The sequence below is a fragment of the Lathamus discolor genome, chromosome 4 (genome assembly GCF_037157495.1).
Source record: "Lathamus discolor isolate bLatDis1 chromosome 4, bLatDis1.hap1, whole genome shotgun sequence".
NCBI classification, from domain to species: Eukaryota; Metazoa; Chordata; class Aves; order Psittaciformes; family Psittacidae; genus Lathamus; species Lathamus discolor.
Window position 1 is genome coordinate 72,018,861 of NC_088887.1, and position 16,512 is coordinate 72,035,372.

The 16,512-nt window shown below is 41.5% G+C and overlaps 1 protein-coding gene across 3 annotated transcripts in view; it reads left to right on the top strand.

The window, feature by feature from the left end:
• The first annotated feature begins 4,253 nt into the window (after positions 1-4,253).
• TMTC4 (transmembrane O-mannosyltransferase targeting cadherins 4) overlaps positions 4,254-16,512 on the top strand; it is a 52,997-nt gene continuing 40,738 nt past the window's right edge. For 2 of the 3 annotated variants that reach the window (XM_065677985.1, XM_065677986.1), the window contains exons 1-4: positions 4,254-4,336; positions 6,624-6,839; positions 12,012-12,127; positions 14,267-14,483. In XM_065677985.1, the coding sequence (XP_065534057.1) occupies positions 6,678-6,839; positions 12,012-12,127; positions 14,267-14,483 (495 nt within the window). In that variant the 5' untranslated portion in view covers positions 4,254-4,336; positions 6,624-6,677. Of the gene's footprint in view, positions 4,337-6,623; positions 6,840-12,011; positions 12,128-14,266; positions 14,484-16,512 lie in introns of those variants that run through there. The other variant, XM_065677987.1, reaches the window with a different exon arrangement.

Here is a 16,512-nt window from a genome sequence, read left to right on the forward strand (position 1 = left end):
GTTTCAGGGAACAACAGAGTAGCAAAATTGTTGTTATTCACAAGTGTTTGACCTGCTGCAACACTTTCATTTTATATTGACAAGAACACATTTCACAACCACCTGTATAGCAGAACATAATTCTCACTTTCAGAATTAACTACTATTTTTAAAAGATATTTCTTAACTACCTATTTGGGGGAAGGAGAGTGTGTGATTAAATACATATTTTAACAAAATTTAAGACTTCAGGCCTTCAAATCTACCTTTAACATTACATGGAGCAGCAACAAGTCTATGATGGATCTGCTCGTTCTCAATCACTGAGCAAGGATATGTCTACCGCAGCAGGACAGAAGGGTCCAATACTTGACTGGAAGCCTCAGTTCTAAAGAAAATTAAAGTTGTGGGTTCTAACTGTCAATTCTCTTCTAATAACTTCTGACTCAATACAGAGTTGTCAAAGTACAGGGGCCTCAAGTGTGTTCAGTTCCCACGTTTCATAAACATCATAATGGCTGTGTAAATCATTGCAACCCTGCAGACACTTTGAAGGAGAGATCCAGCTATCGCTAATTCTACGTGGTGGCTGGGTAGCTGAGAAGTCTGGCCAGGCTGTTCACCAGGGAACACATTCATAGTTCTGCTCAGTCATAGAATTAAGTAAAGCTGGAACAGGCGGCAAGCCAAAAAGCAAAGTGAGGAATATAGAGGGATCTTAATGAAGATGACACATGGGTCATGAGGGGAACTGCAGTTACTAAAGCAAGGAGGTGTAGGACTATGAGACAGAAAAAAATGGAAAACAAGGCTTCATTCATTCCACTCCTCTTGCAACAATCTTTTTCAATTTTGACCTGTTTCATTTGCATTTTCGTTTTATGAATTATGGTCCATCAAGACCGCAACTGCAACAAGCATATGAGTTTGCCTGTGTCTACATACATATCCATGTATGTACATGTGGATGTACAAAACATGACATACAAAACAAGCTTTCTAAGGCATTCTGCTACTTAAAATGCCTTGTAGCAGAATAAATATTCCTGAGACAAGGTCCCTAGAGACCATCGAAGTACTATTAATAGCAGTGAAAATACGCATATTATACATGCAAACATTTGCATATATAATACTTGTGCACACCCCAACCGTGCAACAGGTCATGACCAGCTGGTTGCCTACAGTTACAGGCAGTTGTGCTCAGCAGCCAGACCCACATTTACCATGGCAAGATCCAGGCCATGGAGAGAATGCAGCTGTTTCAAAAACAGTTATGGTGAAGACTGACAGTCTTTTTAGGCTTCTGAAACATTCTGGTTGAATCACTCATTGCCATACTCCCTGACATTTTCTTCTTTTGTCTGCAAAGTCACTGCAATACTTGCAAATGCTGATCCCTTGGAATATGACGTCTTTTGCATACTCCTTTTTTACAAAAAGAAAGATTGGCCTTTGTGTAGATCGGCAGTAGCAGGCTGCTAAAAATAAGGACGCAATAGCTACATAGGTAATCAATTTAGCATGCTGAGAAAACTAGAGAGCAAGGAGGTACTCACTTCATAGATACACCCTCCCAGAAACTGCAGATTAAGGGGAAAAAAAAAGTGTATTTAGGAACTGTTTTAAATTGAAGAGCTATAATAACCCTCTGAAGAAGCAGAGTGGAGATAAATTATGCAACTGTAGCTGATTTGAATCAGATTTTGAGGGAACTAGGGTACTCTCCAGAACAGGTATCTGCTTTGCAGTTCTTCACATGAATCAAAACAGAAGGTCATCGTAAAAGCTGCTGTTATAAAAAGCAAAATAATAAACCCCTCAGAAATAGGATTATTTAAAAATGGAAAATGAAGGGAAGGAGGGGCATCTGTACACATCTTCTAGCTCATGAGGATATACTAATCAGTATTGTTGTATTGACATAAGTGGTGATGAGGTGATTTAGACCATCTGTGCACCTGGCTGTGTCGATACCTATAAATTTGACCAGAACTGATGATATCAGCAGTCTTACAATGAACAAATGAAATTCCAGTTATAAAGCACAGATTAAAGAGGTAGCACATGTAGTAAAGAAGCTACTAAGATGAGTATCCAATTTGAATGGGCTATTAGCAGAAACAAATACATCAGCAAAGGTGATAATGTCAAACCCTCTACAGAACAAAACATAACACAGAAATGTGAAAGTGACTCAACTAGTAGAAGTCTGGCAACTGCCACAATCTGGTGAGGCAAACGTGAACCTTGATTCATTGAACCTTACATGCATTTACACGCATATAAGGTAATATACGTTCTTACATAATAAATAATATAAATTCTTACATATGTGCACACTTAAGCATAAACTAAAATTTCCATTTACTTTGTCAGAATTTATAGAATTCAGAAGATTAAATACATGATAGACTGACTTTCCTAATTAAGGATTTTTTTTTTCTCCTAAATTGGGTCCCTCTTTTCCGAGTTGGGGCCCTTCCATTAGCAAACACAAATTATTTAAAATGTCTATGAACACTGTGATCTCAGGAAGAGTGTTGAATTTGGAAAGACTGGGAAGATAGCTGACAAGAATCTGACTTGGTGATACTTATTGGGAGTAGTTTGGGGGGGTGTAAGTTGAAACAGTGAGAAAATGTGGCAGCCATCAACCAGTACTTCCTCCTCATGAACTCACATGGCAAACCAGCCATTTTTAGGAAGTGATGTAAATCTCAATGCTTAGCATTTTAGGAGCAGAAATCTAAAAAATATGCTGTTAGATTTTATTTTGTATTTACAAGGGAAAATGACCAAAAAATCATAAAGACATTTTTCAACTCTACCATTTTATAACTGTAAATTATGAGGTACAAAGCTTACTGATTATGCCCACCTATATCACTAACTCAGGTACAAGGCCCAAACAGACAAGATCATTTTAAAGTCCAAGGCACAATTTACTAGTTTGCAGGTCATGGTGTTGGTGTTATTTATTTTAACTCTTGTAACAAAGGGACAAGAAGCTTGTGACCAGGGAACAGAGCTTTGAGGGCTTGGTGACAGCAGGCCAATGGCTTTCTGCTGCTCCCCAGTCCAGAAGCTCCCCAGACGCTTTGCGGAAGCTGTTAAAAAAGCGTAAGTTACAGACTACCATTTCTAATAAGGAACTTCACGTATACTTGAATAATACACTGGCCTGGAAATTGTGCTGGTTCAGCTGCTGCCTCACAAGCAGCTGAGCTGTCCGTGTCACAGCAGCAGATGTTCCAGAGCTAGCGTGGAGCAGACAAGTATGGGTGGCAATCACTGAAGCCCTCCCAGAGTAGAATTTTTACTGCAGAGCTAAAGCCTCGAAGGAGCTATAAAATAACCTTGATAATTTGACACTTGATAACGCAAACTTCTCAAAAATTTCAAATTATATGCCTCTGCCTAGCTCACGACCAGGATTTTCTCATCGATTTCGCTTTATTAAGATTTCCCTATATTTTAGGGAAACTTCCGCCGAACATCTGGTGGTGTAGCTCAGCGTTTAATCACACTTTCAAGAAAAACCGCGATAATGAAACGCACGAACGAAGTCCATCTGAAAACGTTTTTATTGTTCCCCTAGGGTATCTGCCGTGAGCGGAGCAGCCCGCTGCAAGCCCGGCAGGACCAGAAACTCACCCAGGCAGGCAGCCCGCGGCATCCACGGCTCCTGCACAAGGCGCCGCGGGAGCACCCCCCACTCCGCGCTACCACCCTTCTTTCCACGGAGGATTTTCGCTCCGTGTAAGCCCGTCACGGCAGGAACCCGCCCTTGAGGGAAGAGCGGGGGGCTCGGAAACACGCCCTCCCCACACCCGCCAGGCTCCCCGAGGCCAGGCGGCACCCCACAAAGCCTCCCGCACCCCCAGCTCACCCGCTGCTAACGGCCACGCGGCCGGCCAGGTGAGTGGGACAACGGCCACCACGCAAGGGCAGGGGCAGCGCCGCCCGGCCGGGAAGGCCCGCAGGCAGCCCCCCAAGAAGACCGCCCGGCCCCCGCCTTTGTGCGAGGCGGAGACGTGCGGAGCCGGGCGCACAGCACAGCAGGCGACCAGCACCGGCCGCGCGGCCACCTCAAATGATCGCCTCACTCCGCTTCCTCAGCCCGGCCTGTTCCGCGTCACCGCCGCCGCCGCCAATGGGAGCGCGGAGCCACCACGGAGGGGCGGGGCGAAGGAGGGGTGGGGCGGCGAGGCAGCCAATGGGGCTCTGAGGATGTTTCCCGGAGGCGAAGCCGCCGCGGCTCCTCCCCCGCGGCCGCTCGGCGGGGGCCGGCTGGCCGGGCGGGATAGTTTTGCACCCGGGTAGAGGATGCGGCGCGGGCTCCTTCTCCTTGCAGGTAACACCGCGCAGGGCACCTGGCTCGGTCCTGCCGTGCCTTGTCCTGCCCAGCGGGGTTGCCTTGCCCCGTTTGCTGGCTGGAACGTTGGTGGAACTGGCCCGGGCGGCGTGGGAGGGGGGAACGACTGAGGGCCGGAGCGAGACGGCACACGGGACACCCCCATGCGGGGCCGCCGCCAGGACAAAAGGCGAGCGGCGACTGGGGCAGGGCCGCCGCCGAACTCCCTGCGGAGCTCGGCCGCCCCGCAGCCTCGCCCCTGCAGCCCTTCCGGGCTGGCTGCTTCCCCGGGACGGCCTCAAGTTTGCGGGACTCCGCGCACCGCGGCCGCGGTGACCTGTGGTGGGAGCCTCTCCGGCGGGACGCGCGTATTGGAGCCGTGCTTCCCGCCCCCCGTTCCTTCCCCGCCTCCAGCCCCGGGGATTCGGCGTCGAGATGCGCTCTGTGAGGCCGACTCGGGGTCGGCTTTCCCTGGAGGGGCGGCGGAGCAGCAGCGTGTGAGCCGGGCGGCAGCGAGAGAGCCCTTGGTGCCGCCGCTCGGAGGGGCGGGAGGGGGTGTGTGGCGGCGGGGGTCGCGGTACCGCGGGGGGAATCGGAGCGCCTAGGCGGTTAACGCATTGCTGTGCGAAGGGAGCCCCCAGGGACCGGCGGCCTCGTCTGGGCTGCGGGGTGAGGACTGGCAGCTAAATAGAGCAAGAGTAATGGGAGAAACTTTCAGGGCAAAATTACTTTGGGGTAGATTAACTATTCTGTTTGGGTAGTGGGCATCGGTGGTGTGTCAGTGCTATTACGAGCGACGCTTAGCAGCCTTGCTTTTATTCTTTGTTTTCGTCAAACTAAGAGCACAAGGGCGAGTTACTTTGAGACAGGCTTTCGCTCTTGAAGCGGCCGGTCTGCTTCGTTCGGCTGAGGAGCTCTGTTCCCTCTCAGGTAGCTCATCTCCATGTTACTGACTTTATCTTAATAGGGGAGCACTCCTGTATAGTCAGCAAAGCGAGAAGGGGCACTGGTGTGATGGGGTGTACTGCCTGTCCTCCCTGTGCATGTGTGTGTACAGACGCGGGGACTGTGTGGAGACTGGAATTCAGCGTTGCAAACAGAAAGCTACAAAGCAATTGCTTTAGCAGCTCTAATGGTCAGGTCTGTTCAAGAAGCCAAACAGCTGGAGCTTTTTCCTAGGTTGTATGAAGACATTAGATGCAGTGTTTTCAGGGTGCAATGATTGATTTTTAAAAGCTGGTAAATACGAAGAAAGAATGAAGCAGGGCTACTGTATGTCCCTATCATTCTTGGGGCTTATAAGTAAGCAGTTTGTACTCTGCCCTCCTTTTACTGCAGTTTTCCATTTGTAATCTCTCCCCCTTGCCATTTATAGCAGCACTTGTTAATAAGACCACTCACAATACTTGTGCAATAATGAGCACCAGAGAAGCAGAAGCAGAATAGCTGTCCAGGCAGAGGACTGGCTTTGGAGCATTGTAAGGAACCCTTCCAAGTAAAGGTCGCTCATGGGTAAACCTCCAGCCTTAGTACTGCCACACTGATGTATCATTCAGTGCTGTTGGTTTGCATGGCCTTTGTCATCTACCTCAACAACCTCATAAGCCCATGAAAACAGCAGTGGAATTTAGCCAATACTGTACTTGTGGCATGCAGACTGATCTAGTGAAAACTGCTTTGGTCTTAATGCATGTGTTGTCTTGTCTTACAGTTTTCATTGTTGGGATTTAGGGCCTAGTCCATTAAGTGCTGTCTGTATATGTCTACCTGTGATGTTTGTGTGAATTCCCTATATGGGCTATATGCAAGACTAAGGTCTTTAATTCGATTATCAGAAGAGAGTTGAGCACTTTTTGCAATTGTTTGCAATTGATGATGTTTGGTTTTCCACACTCAGAAGAAAATTATAGTGCTTATCATTCTCTTAAGAACTTTATAATGTTCCATAGTGCCCATTATATCTGTTTGTTGTACTAGAAAAGATTAGTAAGAAACAAAAATACAGTGATTTGCTCAGGGTTTTAGAATTTACCTGTGCCAAAGCTTTAGCTTAGAATCTAAGAACTTCTTGACTTTATCTCTGTGCCTCAACCATGAGAAACTGTGCCTTTCTTCCACATTTGAAGTACAAAATTATGCTTAAATATGTTCCAGTAATTAGGAAATGCACTGAAAAGAAAAAAGGTTGTATGAAACTTCATTCTCCTCTTCCCAACTCCACTCTCCATTTTCTAATTTTTTTAATGAAATGCAACTATAACTGTGCATTTTTATGTATTTCTTTCAGATTTGCAACCAACATAATGCTGAAGCTCCCAACTTGGAACAAGCATTTCACAGAATGGCACAAACAGAACCTAATCTGGACCATGGTGTATCATGGTTCATCCTTCCATCATACTGGGCTAAAATGGTTGTGGCATTAATTTCCTTCCTCTGTTTTGCTAACAGCTATGATGGAGATTTTGTCTTTGATGATTCTGAAGCCATCATCAATAATAAGGTTTGTCTCTCTTCCCCCCCCCCGCCCCGTGCCTTTTGACATGAATGGTCCTAGGAGAAGATGTAAAGACAGCAGTTGATCTCAGTAGATCCTAGTAAAGATCTTCCTTCTGATATTCCATTTTTTTTGAACTTCGTTTTTCTGTTTTGTTTTATTGTGTCTGGGTTTCTTTAACTAAGCCTTATTTAAGGTTGCCAAACAAGGTGCGCAGCAGTGCTCTAACAAAAAGCTAGAGCATAAGTATGCTTAACAAAATGTTATTCCTAAAGCTATTTGAATAACACGACTTGGGTTCTAGTACATAAACAGAAGAGTGAACAAATTAAACAGCTTCCTTCTCTCCCTCCTCTAAATGTGCCCCCTTTCATTCTTTTGCAAGTGAGATGCTCTGCTTAACAAATGTTGCCTTCTGAAGGGGAAGGAATTTGTCTGCTTGTTGTCTAAGAAAGCATTATCTAGGGTTGCAGCAAATCTGGATGTGATGTTTAGTAACACTTACTCACAGAGCACCTGTACATCAAGCCTGCCTATAGACCTAATTTTAGGCTCATTTCTAAGTCAGTGAGCATATGGAGTGGGCTTTTCTAACATCTGTTGATGTTAGTAGGAGATTTTTTCATTATCTGCTCAGGTGAATTAGCCCAATAAATAAACTTACTCTGGTTACAAGGTACATAATGCATCACTAAGTGATTTTAGGGTGAAGAGGTTCTCCAGCTGTGGTTTCTATCATTAAAAAGTTACAGGAGCAAGGAAAACATCTTTTTTTCTTTTGCTCCTTCCCCCCTTAAAAGTTCCTGTGACAACAGTACTTTTTTGAAATAGACGCAGAATATTCTTGTGGTCTGTCTTAAAACTGATCATACATACAATGAACAATCCCAGAAATTAACATGCATTTCGAAGAGACCTCTAGCTGAGATTTTTTTTGATTGCGAGGAGTTGAGTGTCTTCAGTTGCTGAGACACTTCTTAAAATCACATGTAGCAGTTAGTGCTCGTGAGTGGGTCTTGGTGTTGCAGCTGTTCTGGAATGTTAAATGCTTGGCAAGAGAAGCACAGGGTAAAAAGAATCACCCTCATCTGTTGCTTCTGTTTTCCTGAAGCCATGGGTTTACAAGGAGGATAATCTGGAAACTCATATCATTAGAAGACTACAATTCACATTTTTTTTCCTTGCACAAGATTTAGAGGCAACTTACTTCAGTGTGCCTTTTGGAATCCCACAGAATCACTGTTTCCTTAGACAAATTTGTATTATGCTTGTTTAAGTCATCATACCTTGAGTTATAAATGTCTGGGGGGAGAATACATCTGCCAAATTAGAAATAAATCTCAAGGCTTCTAAAAGAATGCTGTAGATACTTTTTCTTTTTTTTTTTTTTTCTTTTTATGAAGCATTATATTTTAAATTGCACAGCTCTTGGCAGTGTTTTGTTCTGCAAAGTTTTATCTTGGGCATGATTATAGTATTTTAATTTCCTGAAAGAATGTACAAAACACTGATGTTGAAAAAAGGCAGGTTGTTTTCTTCAAGTGCAATTTCAAACTTTACTTTCAAAATGTTTCAGTTTATCTATGTAACAAAACAACCTGTGCCAGGATTATAGCTGTTGGCAATGCTGAGAAATTCAGCCTACTGCTTAAATAGATTAACTCATACCTAGTCTGAAAAACTGGGAGGCTTATTCTATTTTTCACATCAAAATTCTCTGTTATTCCCTAGATATTAAATGAGATTTTTGTGACAGTATCATTTTAACACAGGGGTTGTATGAATATACGAAAATGCAAAACCCACAAGAAAAATGCAGAGACAATGAGTTTACCAGCTTAATGGTGAGGAAAAGCATTTAGCAAAGGCACAGTTCGTTAAAAGTATAGCCTATTTTATTCCTATTCAATACAAGAGACAGCAGGTAAAGTAATTTTGTAGATCCACTGACCATTACTATACCAGTATTTTCTTGGGTAGCACACAGTGACCTTTTGTGTTAATTTACTAGCTCCCACCACCTCACCAATCTTTAATTTGTTTATTTTATTTTTTTTTTTAGTGAAAAATACAGTTAGCTGATTCCATGCCTACTGTATTGTGGAACATTCTGTTATTATATTTATACTGGGGTCCAAGGCTGTTTTCCAGATGCTTTCTTGTCATTTTAAGCAGCATTTTAACTGGCACACAGCAGTGACTTTTGTCTTTATTTATTTGCTAGCTTGGCAAGGCAAACAGTTGGATTAGGAAGAGTTTCAGACACATTATAAGCCTTTATATAGAAAACCTGACCTTTCTTCAAGTACTGAACTTTGCTGTGTGTAAGCTGCTGATAGTCAAATATTTAGAGATTCTTTGCTGTCTACATTCAGTTCTTAAAATCATACGTAATTTCTAAATCGCCATGTCTCGTAGAGCAAGCCATTCCTGTTTTAGGGTAAGTCTACTAAGTGGGAAAACTAACATAATAAACTTTTTCTCACAGAAGTTGGATACAACAGCAAGATACACGACTGAAGATTTTTTAGCTCATATGGAAGTGTAGTCTAATCCCTAAGAATTCTGTGTATTCAGCTTTTCCTGCATGCTTCCTATGGAAGACAAAAGAAGGCTGATTCTAGCGGAAAGGGAAATCTAGCCTTTCACATCTTGTTATTGAAGACCATCTGTGACATAGAAGACATACTTTTTAAAATTTTAATACAAAAAGAAAAAGTCTTTTTCATAGTCCCCTTCTTTGGCAAATGTACATAAGGAGCTGTGTTGCTGGTTGGAAAAACTGGAAGTCTGAAGCCACAGTGATCACTGGCAGTCAGCCCCTGCAGAACACAAAGACTTCAGTAGATGCTGGTGTACAACCTTGTCCCAACTTGCCCTTGAAAAAGCAGGCTATATTGATTTATTGGACTCCTGGTTGATTGCACTCTGGCTCTGAGAGTCAAATTATGACCTTTGGGATGTATGCATACCAGTAAGGAGTGGGACAGGAATTTAGGTGCCTAAGGCCAAAATTAGTCCTAGCAGAAGAAAGAAATTTGTAGCTATTGCTTGGCAGTAGAAACATCTATGAGACAGTGAAGGAATTTTGCACCTTGATAATTCTTAAGCTCAAATAGGATCCTCTGTGAGTCTTTCTTAAGGTTTTCCCTGAGAATGCCTTAATTAACAGCTGCAGTATATGACTACGATGTTAGCTCCGCTCACTTTTCTGTGTATTGATTAGTAACCTATTAGTGAATGTTTCATTTCATTTGACAATGTGGTAGGATTTTTAGCCTACTTTTTCCTCCTATTTTTTTAATCCAGTTGTCCAATACTGTCCAGATTTGATCAAGTTGGTAGTCTTGGGGTAATGGTTGAAACTGATGATCTTAAAGGTATTTCCAACCTAGATGATTCAATGATTCTATAAGTGATAGAAATAAGTCTCTTCTTGGGATTTTTTTTTTTATTTTTGTATGGATGAAAGTCAGAATGTGTTGAGAGAAGCAGGAAAAAAGGAGTTATTTTAAGTTCAGTTTAGCAGCAGCCAGTCATCATGGCCCAGACGTTTGGCTGTACTAGCAGTTGTATGTGTTCTCTCTTGCCTTGTTGGCAGGCCAAAAATGCTAGCTAAGGATGAGATGGAAGGTACTGGAGACCGCAAGAGGTGCTCAAAATACTGCAGAGGCAAGTGAGATGGTGGCAGCATTTGAGAAGAACTGGAGTTAGTGATCCAGGAGTATTGTAATGTGGGAATCTTGTAAGTAGATGGAGACGTAGGAGGAATAAGACATTGCACACCAGGCCTTGTAAAATCTTTCATGGGTTTAGCACCCTGGTTTGTCTGCTTGTGTTTGTATTGGCTTATTCATAGAATGGTTTGGGTTGGAAAGGACCTTAAGATCATCTAGTTACAAGACCCCTGCCATGGGCAGGGATGCCTCACCCTAGACCATGTCACCCAAGGCTCTGTCTAACCTGGCCTTGAGCACTGCCAGGGGTGGACCATTCACCACTTCTCTGGGCAGCCTGTTCCAGTGCCTTACCACCCTCATAGTAAAGGACTTCTTCCTTATAGCTGACCTAAATCTCCCCTGTGTAAGTTTTAACACATTGCCCCTTGTCCTATGACTACAGTCCCTGATGAAGAGAATCAGCTTTGGTTTGTTGGTCTCGTGAAGAATTTCAGAGAAGGTGGATGGGGTTTGGAGTATCTCGTGGTTGATTGGAGATGTAATACCAACACTCATATTAAAGCTGTTAATTTCGTAGTACTACAGTTTTGTTCTTAGGTTCTGTCTTGAGTGTATTTAACCTGCACATTTACTATAGCATAAATTGCATCTAATTGCCACAGGGAAGGAGGATAAGAGGGGCAAGTAGAAGATGACTTGTTAGTTAGAGCTTCTTAGCTTGTCCTCTCAGAAAACAGAAGCAGATGTTGCCACAGTCCTTCTTTTTTCCTCTCCAAAGTGTATATTTTGCATTCAGTGGTCTAGGTTATTCGGATATTTTCATTATCATCATGGCTTTTCCTTTGCAGTGTGGTTTTTTTTTTTTTTTTAATAGTCGCCTACCCCACCCCAACTTAAAATAATACATTACTTTTCTGTCTTCTGCTGTTAATCTTTTAAAACAGTAGATACTCTGGTTCTTGGTTTCATGTGCTAAGAATTTAAGGGGGGGGGGGGGGGGAAGGAAACACTTGAATAGGGTCCTGTGCCAAGTAAGGCTTCAAAAAGAGCTAATTGTTGTTTTCTGTCTTTGGTCTCCTTGCTTTTACTAGTACTTGTGCTACTGACGCTGGTAGAAACATAGGTATTTGCAGCGGTTTGTAGTTGGCCTCCTTCGCAAGATAACCTAGGGCTAGCATCGAAGGCTTTTAACAAAACTATAAGGTAGAAGGTTTTTTTGTATGTGTTTTGTATCTCATCTGTTAACCAGATTATCAACTGATATGAGTACATATAGCTATACTAAATTTCACATAGTTATGCCTCCTTACAGAATCCAACATCTTGGTCTTTATGATGACAGGCATCCAAGATGTGACCTATCAGTAGTGAGCCAAGAAAGCACCTGCTATGTCCATGTTAGCATGAGCTTGTATTAATTAGAACTTGTTTGTGTTTTAGCTGCTTTGAATAAAACAGAAATGTTAAGAATATGGTAATTTATGACGTTTCCTTTTAGGACCTCAGAGCAGAAACCCCACTTGGTGAGCTGTGGCATCATGACTTTTGGGGTAGCAAGCTCAGCAGCAATACCAGTCATAAGTCATACCGACCGCTAACTGTCCTAACTTTCAGGTGAGACTTGTCGTTTTTTCTCATGGTCTGAATTTTTTTTTTATATGTATTCACTCAATTGATAATAGGCAGGAGGCAGCAGAAAAGGGGGACAACAAAGTATCTGGAGGGTTATTTCATACTTTTCCTGGATATGGTTTTCCTGTTTGTTAATTAATCTCAATTTGAGTTTTAATTTTCAATTTTTTTTCCCAAAGTATACATTATTTTGACATTCTGTATTTCACTGTAGTTTTCTGAGGCTGCATCTTATGCTCTTATATACCCTGTTACTAGGGGCAGTATGGTTCAATATGTAGGTCACATCATCAGAGGCCTAAGAGGTGTATGTTCCCTTCACTTAGCCATGCTGCCACTTATACTTCTATTGTAGTTTCTGTTTTCTGCCTTCTGGTGACCTGTTAAATGGGGTTTTCTTATAAATAGCATCCATCTACTGTGGCCTTTTGCCACTTAGTCACTGAATAGTCTTCCCACCTCTTCCCTCCCTGATACTTCGTGTTTGTGCCTGAGAATTCTAGTGGGGAAGATGTCTGCCTGTATAAGTAACTTGCTGGTTTTCTCAAATAACTACACGTTTATGAGGATTAGTTGTGTAGATGCTTAGCTCTTAGTTGTGTAGATGCTCTAAGCTCTGTAGATGCTTAGAATGTTTTTTGCACAAGAATTTGAGCAAGCAGTAAACCATGTAGAAACTGGGCACAGTAATGCAGAAAATCTTTGAAGGCTCATCTTAAGATTCTTTATTTTCCCCATACAACTCAGTGTTGTGGATGGGGACCTGGCACTGGTTCTGCAGATGTGTCCAGTCTAGGCCAGGGACTAAGTGACTGCAGAAGCACTCCCACTCTTAGTCCTCATATTCAAGCAAAAAACTCTGACTCCTGAATGCCGTATCAAGCATTTTAAGTATTTAGCACTGTGGGTTTCACTCTCCATTGGGCTTTCTTCACATTGTCATGAAGGAAAATATGCGACTGAATAGAAAGTGTCAGAGTCTTAAACCTATTAAAGCTTTCAGTGCATTACACAGCACATGCTTTCTTTTATTTTCAAGGTCTGTCTGGTATATTGCATCTCTAGTAACATCTTGGTTAGCTTAAAGAGTGAACTGGGATACAGTTATTACTGTATATGAAAATATAGATGAGCATGTGAAGATGGTCCATAAAATGCTATTTTCACAAGTAAGAAATTGGTTTTCGTAATTTCCCTAAGCTCCAATTTATGTGCATCACATTTATAATGGGTTAGAGTTTTTTAATAGATTTCACATAAGCCAGATGCAGACTGACCAAATGAACTATAGAAAATTCCCTATTCACACTAAGTTTCTGTATATCTCACCTACTGATAAAAGTGTGTGGAAAATAGCAAGATGTTTCTCCCTTTTCTTCTCCCTCTCCATTTTATCAGAGTTCTAATCTTGAACAGGGTTTTATGACTGAATTTTCACTTAAACTTCCTTCTGGTTCTAATACTCTTATTAAATCTCTCTGTAAGCAGTCTCACAAATCAGTTACTAAGATGTGCTAGCTGACTACTTTCTGGATGTATACTGATTGTACCCAGATGGTTTCCACATTGCCAGTCCAAATGCTAGGACACTTTTCAGCTAGAATGTCAGTGGAAATCGTAGTCTCAGTTGCATACTAATTTCCTCTTTGTGTGGATTTAATTAAAATAATTTCATCCAGTTAGTTTTGGACATAGTTTCTTTTAAGCGCAAGGGTATCCCCCCCAGTAGATTTGGTTTTTTTCCACAAGGACACTCCTGCATTGCAGCATTGAAGTTATGTTGCTGACCAAAAGTAATTTCTAAGTAACCATAGGTATGATTAACATAATAGCACTAACATATGTCTTTGGAGAGGATAGATACTATGCCGAATATGGTATCCCATATGAATACCTTTGAGTAAAGATCGGGACATAGTTTCTAGCAGACTGTATTGGCTTGGTGGTAATAACATGCATGCTGGGATTTGATGGGGTTTTTTCAGCGCTTTTGTTTTTTGGTGGGGAAACGGGAGTTGTGCTGTTTAATACAATCTTGTTATGGGATTGTTTAAGTTTTCTGTTTGCGTATCTCTAACTGCTGATGTAATTCCTAGCCTTAATGTTCTTGTTTCTGTATAGAATTAATTACCTTTTTGCTGGAGGCTTCTACCCAGTTGGTTTTCATGTCATCAATATAATACTGCATTGTACTATCTCAGTGTTGATGGTTGATGTATTCTCGATATTACTGGGTGGACTGCAATTCAGTAATAAAGGAAGAAGGCTAAACCTGGCTCCAAAGACATCTCTTCTAGCTGCTTTGCTGTTTGCTGTACATCCAGTGCACACCGAATGTGTAAGTAGTGAATAATGAGCTCCAATGATTTATATCTTAGAAGTTCTTGACCACCTTGACTAATTAATTCTGACAGTCTTATTCTCTACACATTGCTTTTATATATTCTCATTACTTCTCTTGGCACATGTCTTATGAGAACCATCAAATGTTATGGTTAGTATGTTCAAAAGATTATAATTCCACAGGGCTGGACCTTATTGAGGAAGATAAATCATTTAAGTACAGTAACTAAAGAAGGATAGCCCTAAACTACAGAGTTTCCCTAGTTACTGAATTTCCCTAATTATTTTTCTTTTGTGTTTGCTTTGATAAAAAACCAAGGAGATACAAAGTTGGAGTGGGGGCATTATATGAACTCTGTATGTGAGTGTATTAGAATACTGCATACGGTTTTGAATCCATGCTGCAAGGACAACATTAGGAAAAATGGAGAGGGCTCGGAAGAGCCATGAAAATGATTAAAGGACTGGAAATCATCCCATGTCATGAGAGATCAAACTCCATGGGTTTATATTTTAATATGAAGGAGAAGATGAAAGGATTTAATTTTTTTTATCACAGTCTATAATTATGTATGTGGAGAACACAGATTTCGTAGTAGTGGGCCCTTTAATAATGCAGACAAAAGAGTAACAGTGGCTGGAAGTTGAAGCTGTAAAGATGCAGAATAGAAACATGGCACATGTGTGGCAAAGATCAAAGTCCTTGTGTGGAAATTCTAGTGAACAGGGAGGAGACAGGGTTTTTTTAAAACTCTTTTGCACTCATAGCTAAGAAAATCTTATGGCCTTATGCCAGTGGCCTTGTTGGATGTGGTCACTGATTGCTTGATCTTGTAATAATGAATAAATAAAATATAAAAAAATTGCAATGCAGGAGTCATTTCTCTTGGCGTTTAGAAGGAAAAAGTACTAACTTTGATCTCTGTGCTAGTAATGAACACTGAATCCTCAGTGCACCTTATGTATGTGTGGTACTGATTTTTCATTTATTCACAATATGCTGTGGTTTTGGCTTTTTTTCATTTGCTTTGCACATGATTGATGGGGAAGAGGTTATGGAAAGCTATGCCTCTCAGCTGACTGGGGACCCTGCATGTATTGGAAACCTAGAGATAGTACAAAGTTGTGTATTAGTAATTTGGCATCTTTTTTGGCAGTGTGGGTAACACATCCTGTCAATCATTCTCTGGTGTTTGCTCGCCTGCACAATAACTTCTTTGTGAGGGCATGTTGTGCTGATGTCAGAAGGGCCCCTTGTATTTTTTTTCTCCAAAACCAATTCTAGATGTCAAAGTGCAGTAAAACGAGTCTTTAGGGCTTTTGATGCTCTGACATGTAAAGAGAAATCTCACTTGAGTCTTAACTTTGTAATAAATCTACTATTGACTCCTTTATCATTATCCATAATCATCATCTTCATTCCATTTAACTCTGAAAATATATTTAAATCAGCAGGCAAATGTTAGTAAGACCTTGGTCGTGTCAAATAAATTACAAGTGAAGTGGTTTGCTTGCATATATGAGGTTTGAAGACTTGTGTATACTGAGGACAAACATTGGAAGAAGAGGAAAAAGGCAGGATGCTTATATACCATATGTCTTCTAAGATCCAGGAGTAAACAAAGGCCTCTGATCATTTACGTGGTGAATAATAAATCTTGCTGCACTGAAGCAGTCATCATACTGCTATGGTTCTAGCATGAATGTGTATCAGGCAGCATCTCCTCAAAAAAGCATTCTTCATGATTTTAAATCTGTGAGTTTTAAGTATCATGACATCTTGGTTTTGAAATGAGATGACATATTTTGACATAAAATTGTGAGGAATCTGTCTGCTTGCTGCTTTGGATTTTGGTATATACAGCACAAAACAGTCGCATAAAACAGATCTTGAAAAGTTTACAGCTTTCAGTACCTATATAAGAAAAACAGCTGTCATTTTTCTACCTACATGTAAACACTCTTGTGGTGCAGTCTTCTCTTCTATAAAATAATTATTTTTTGTAACACTTGAGTGATGGAAT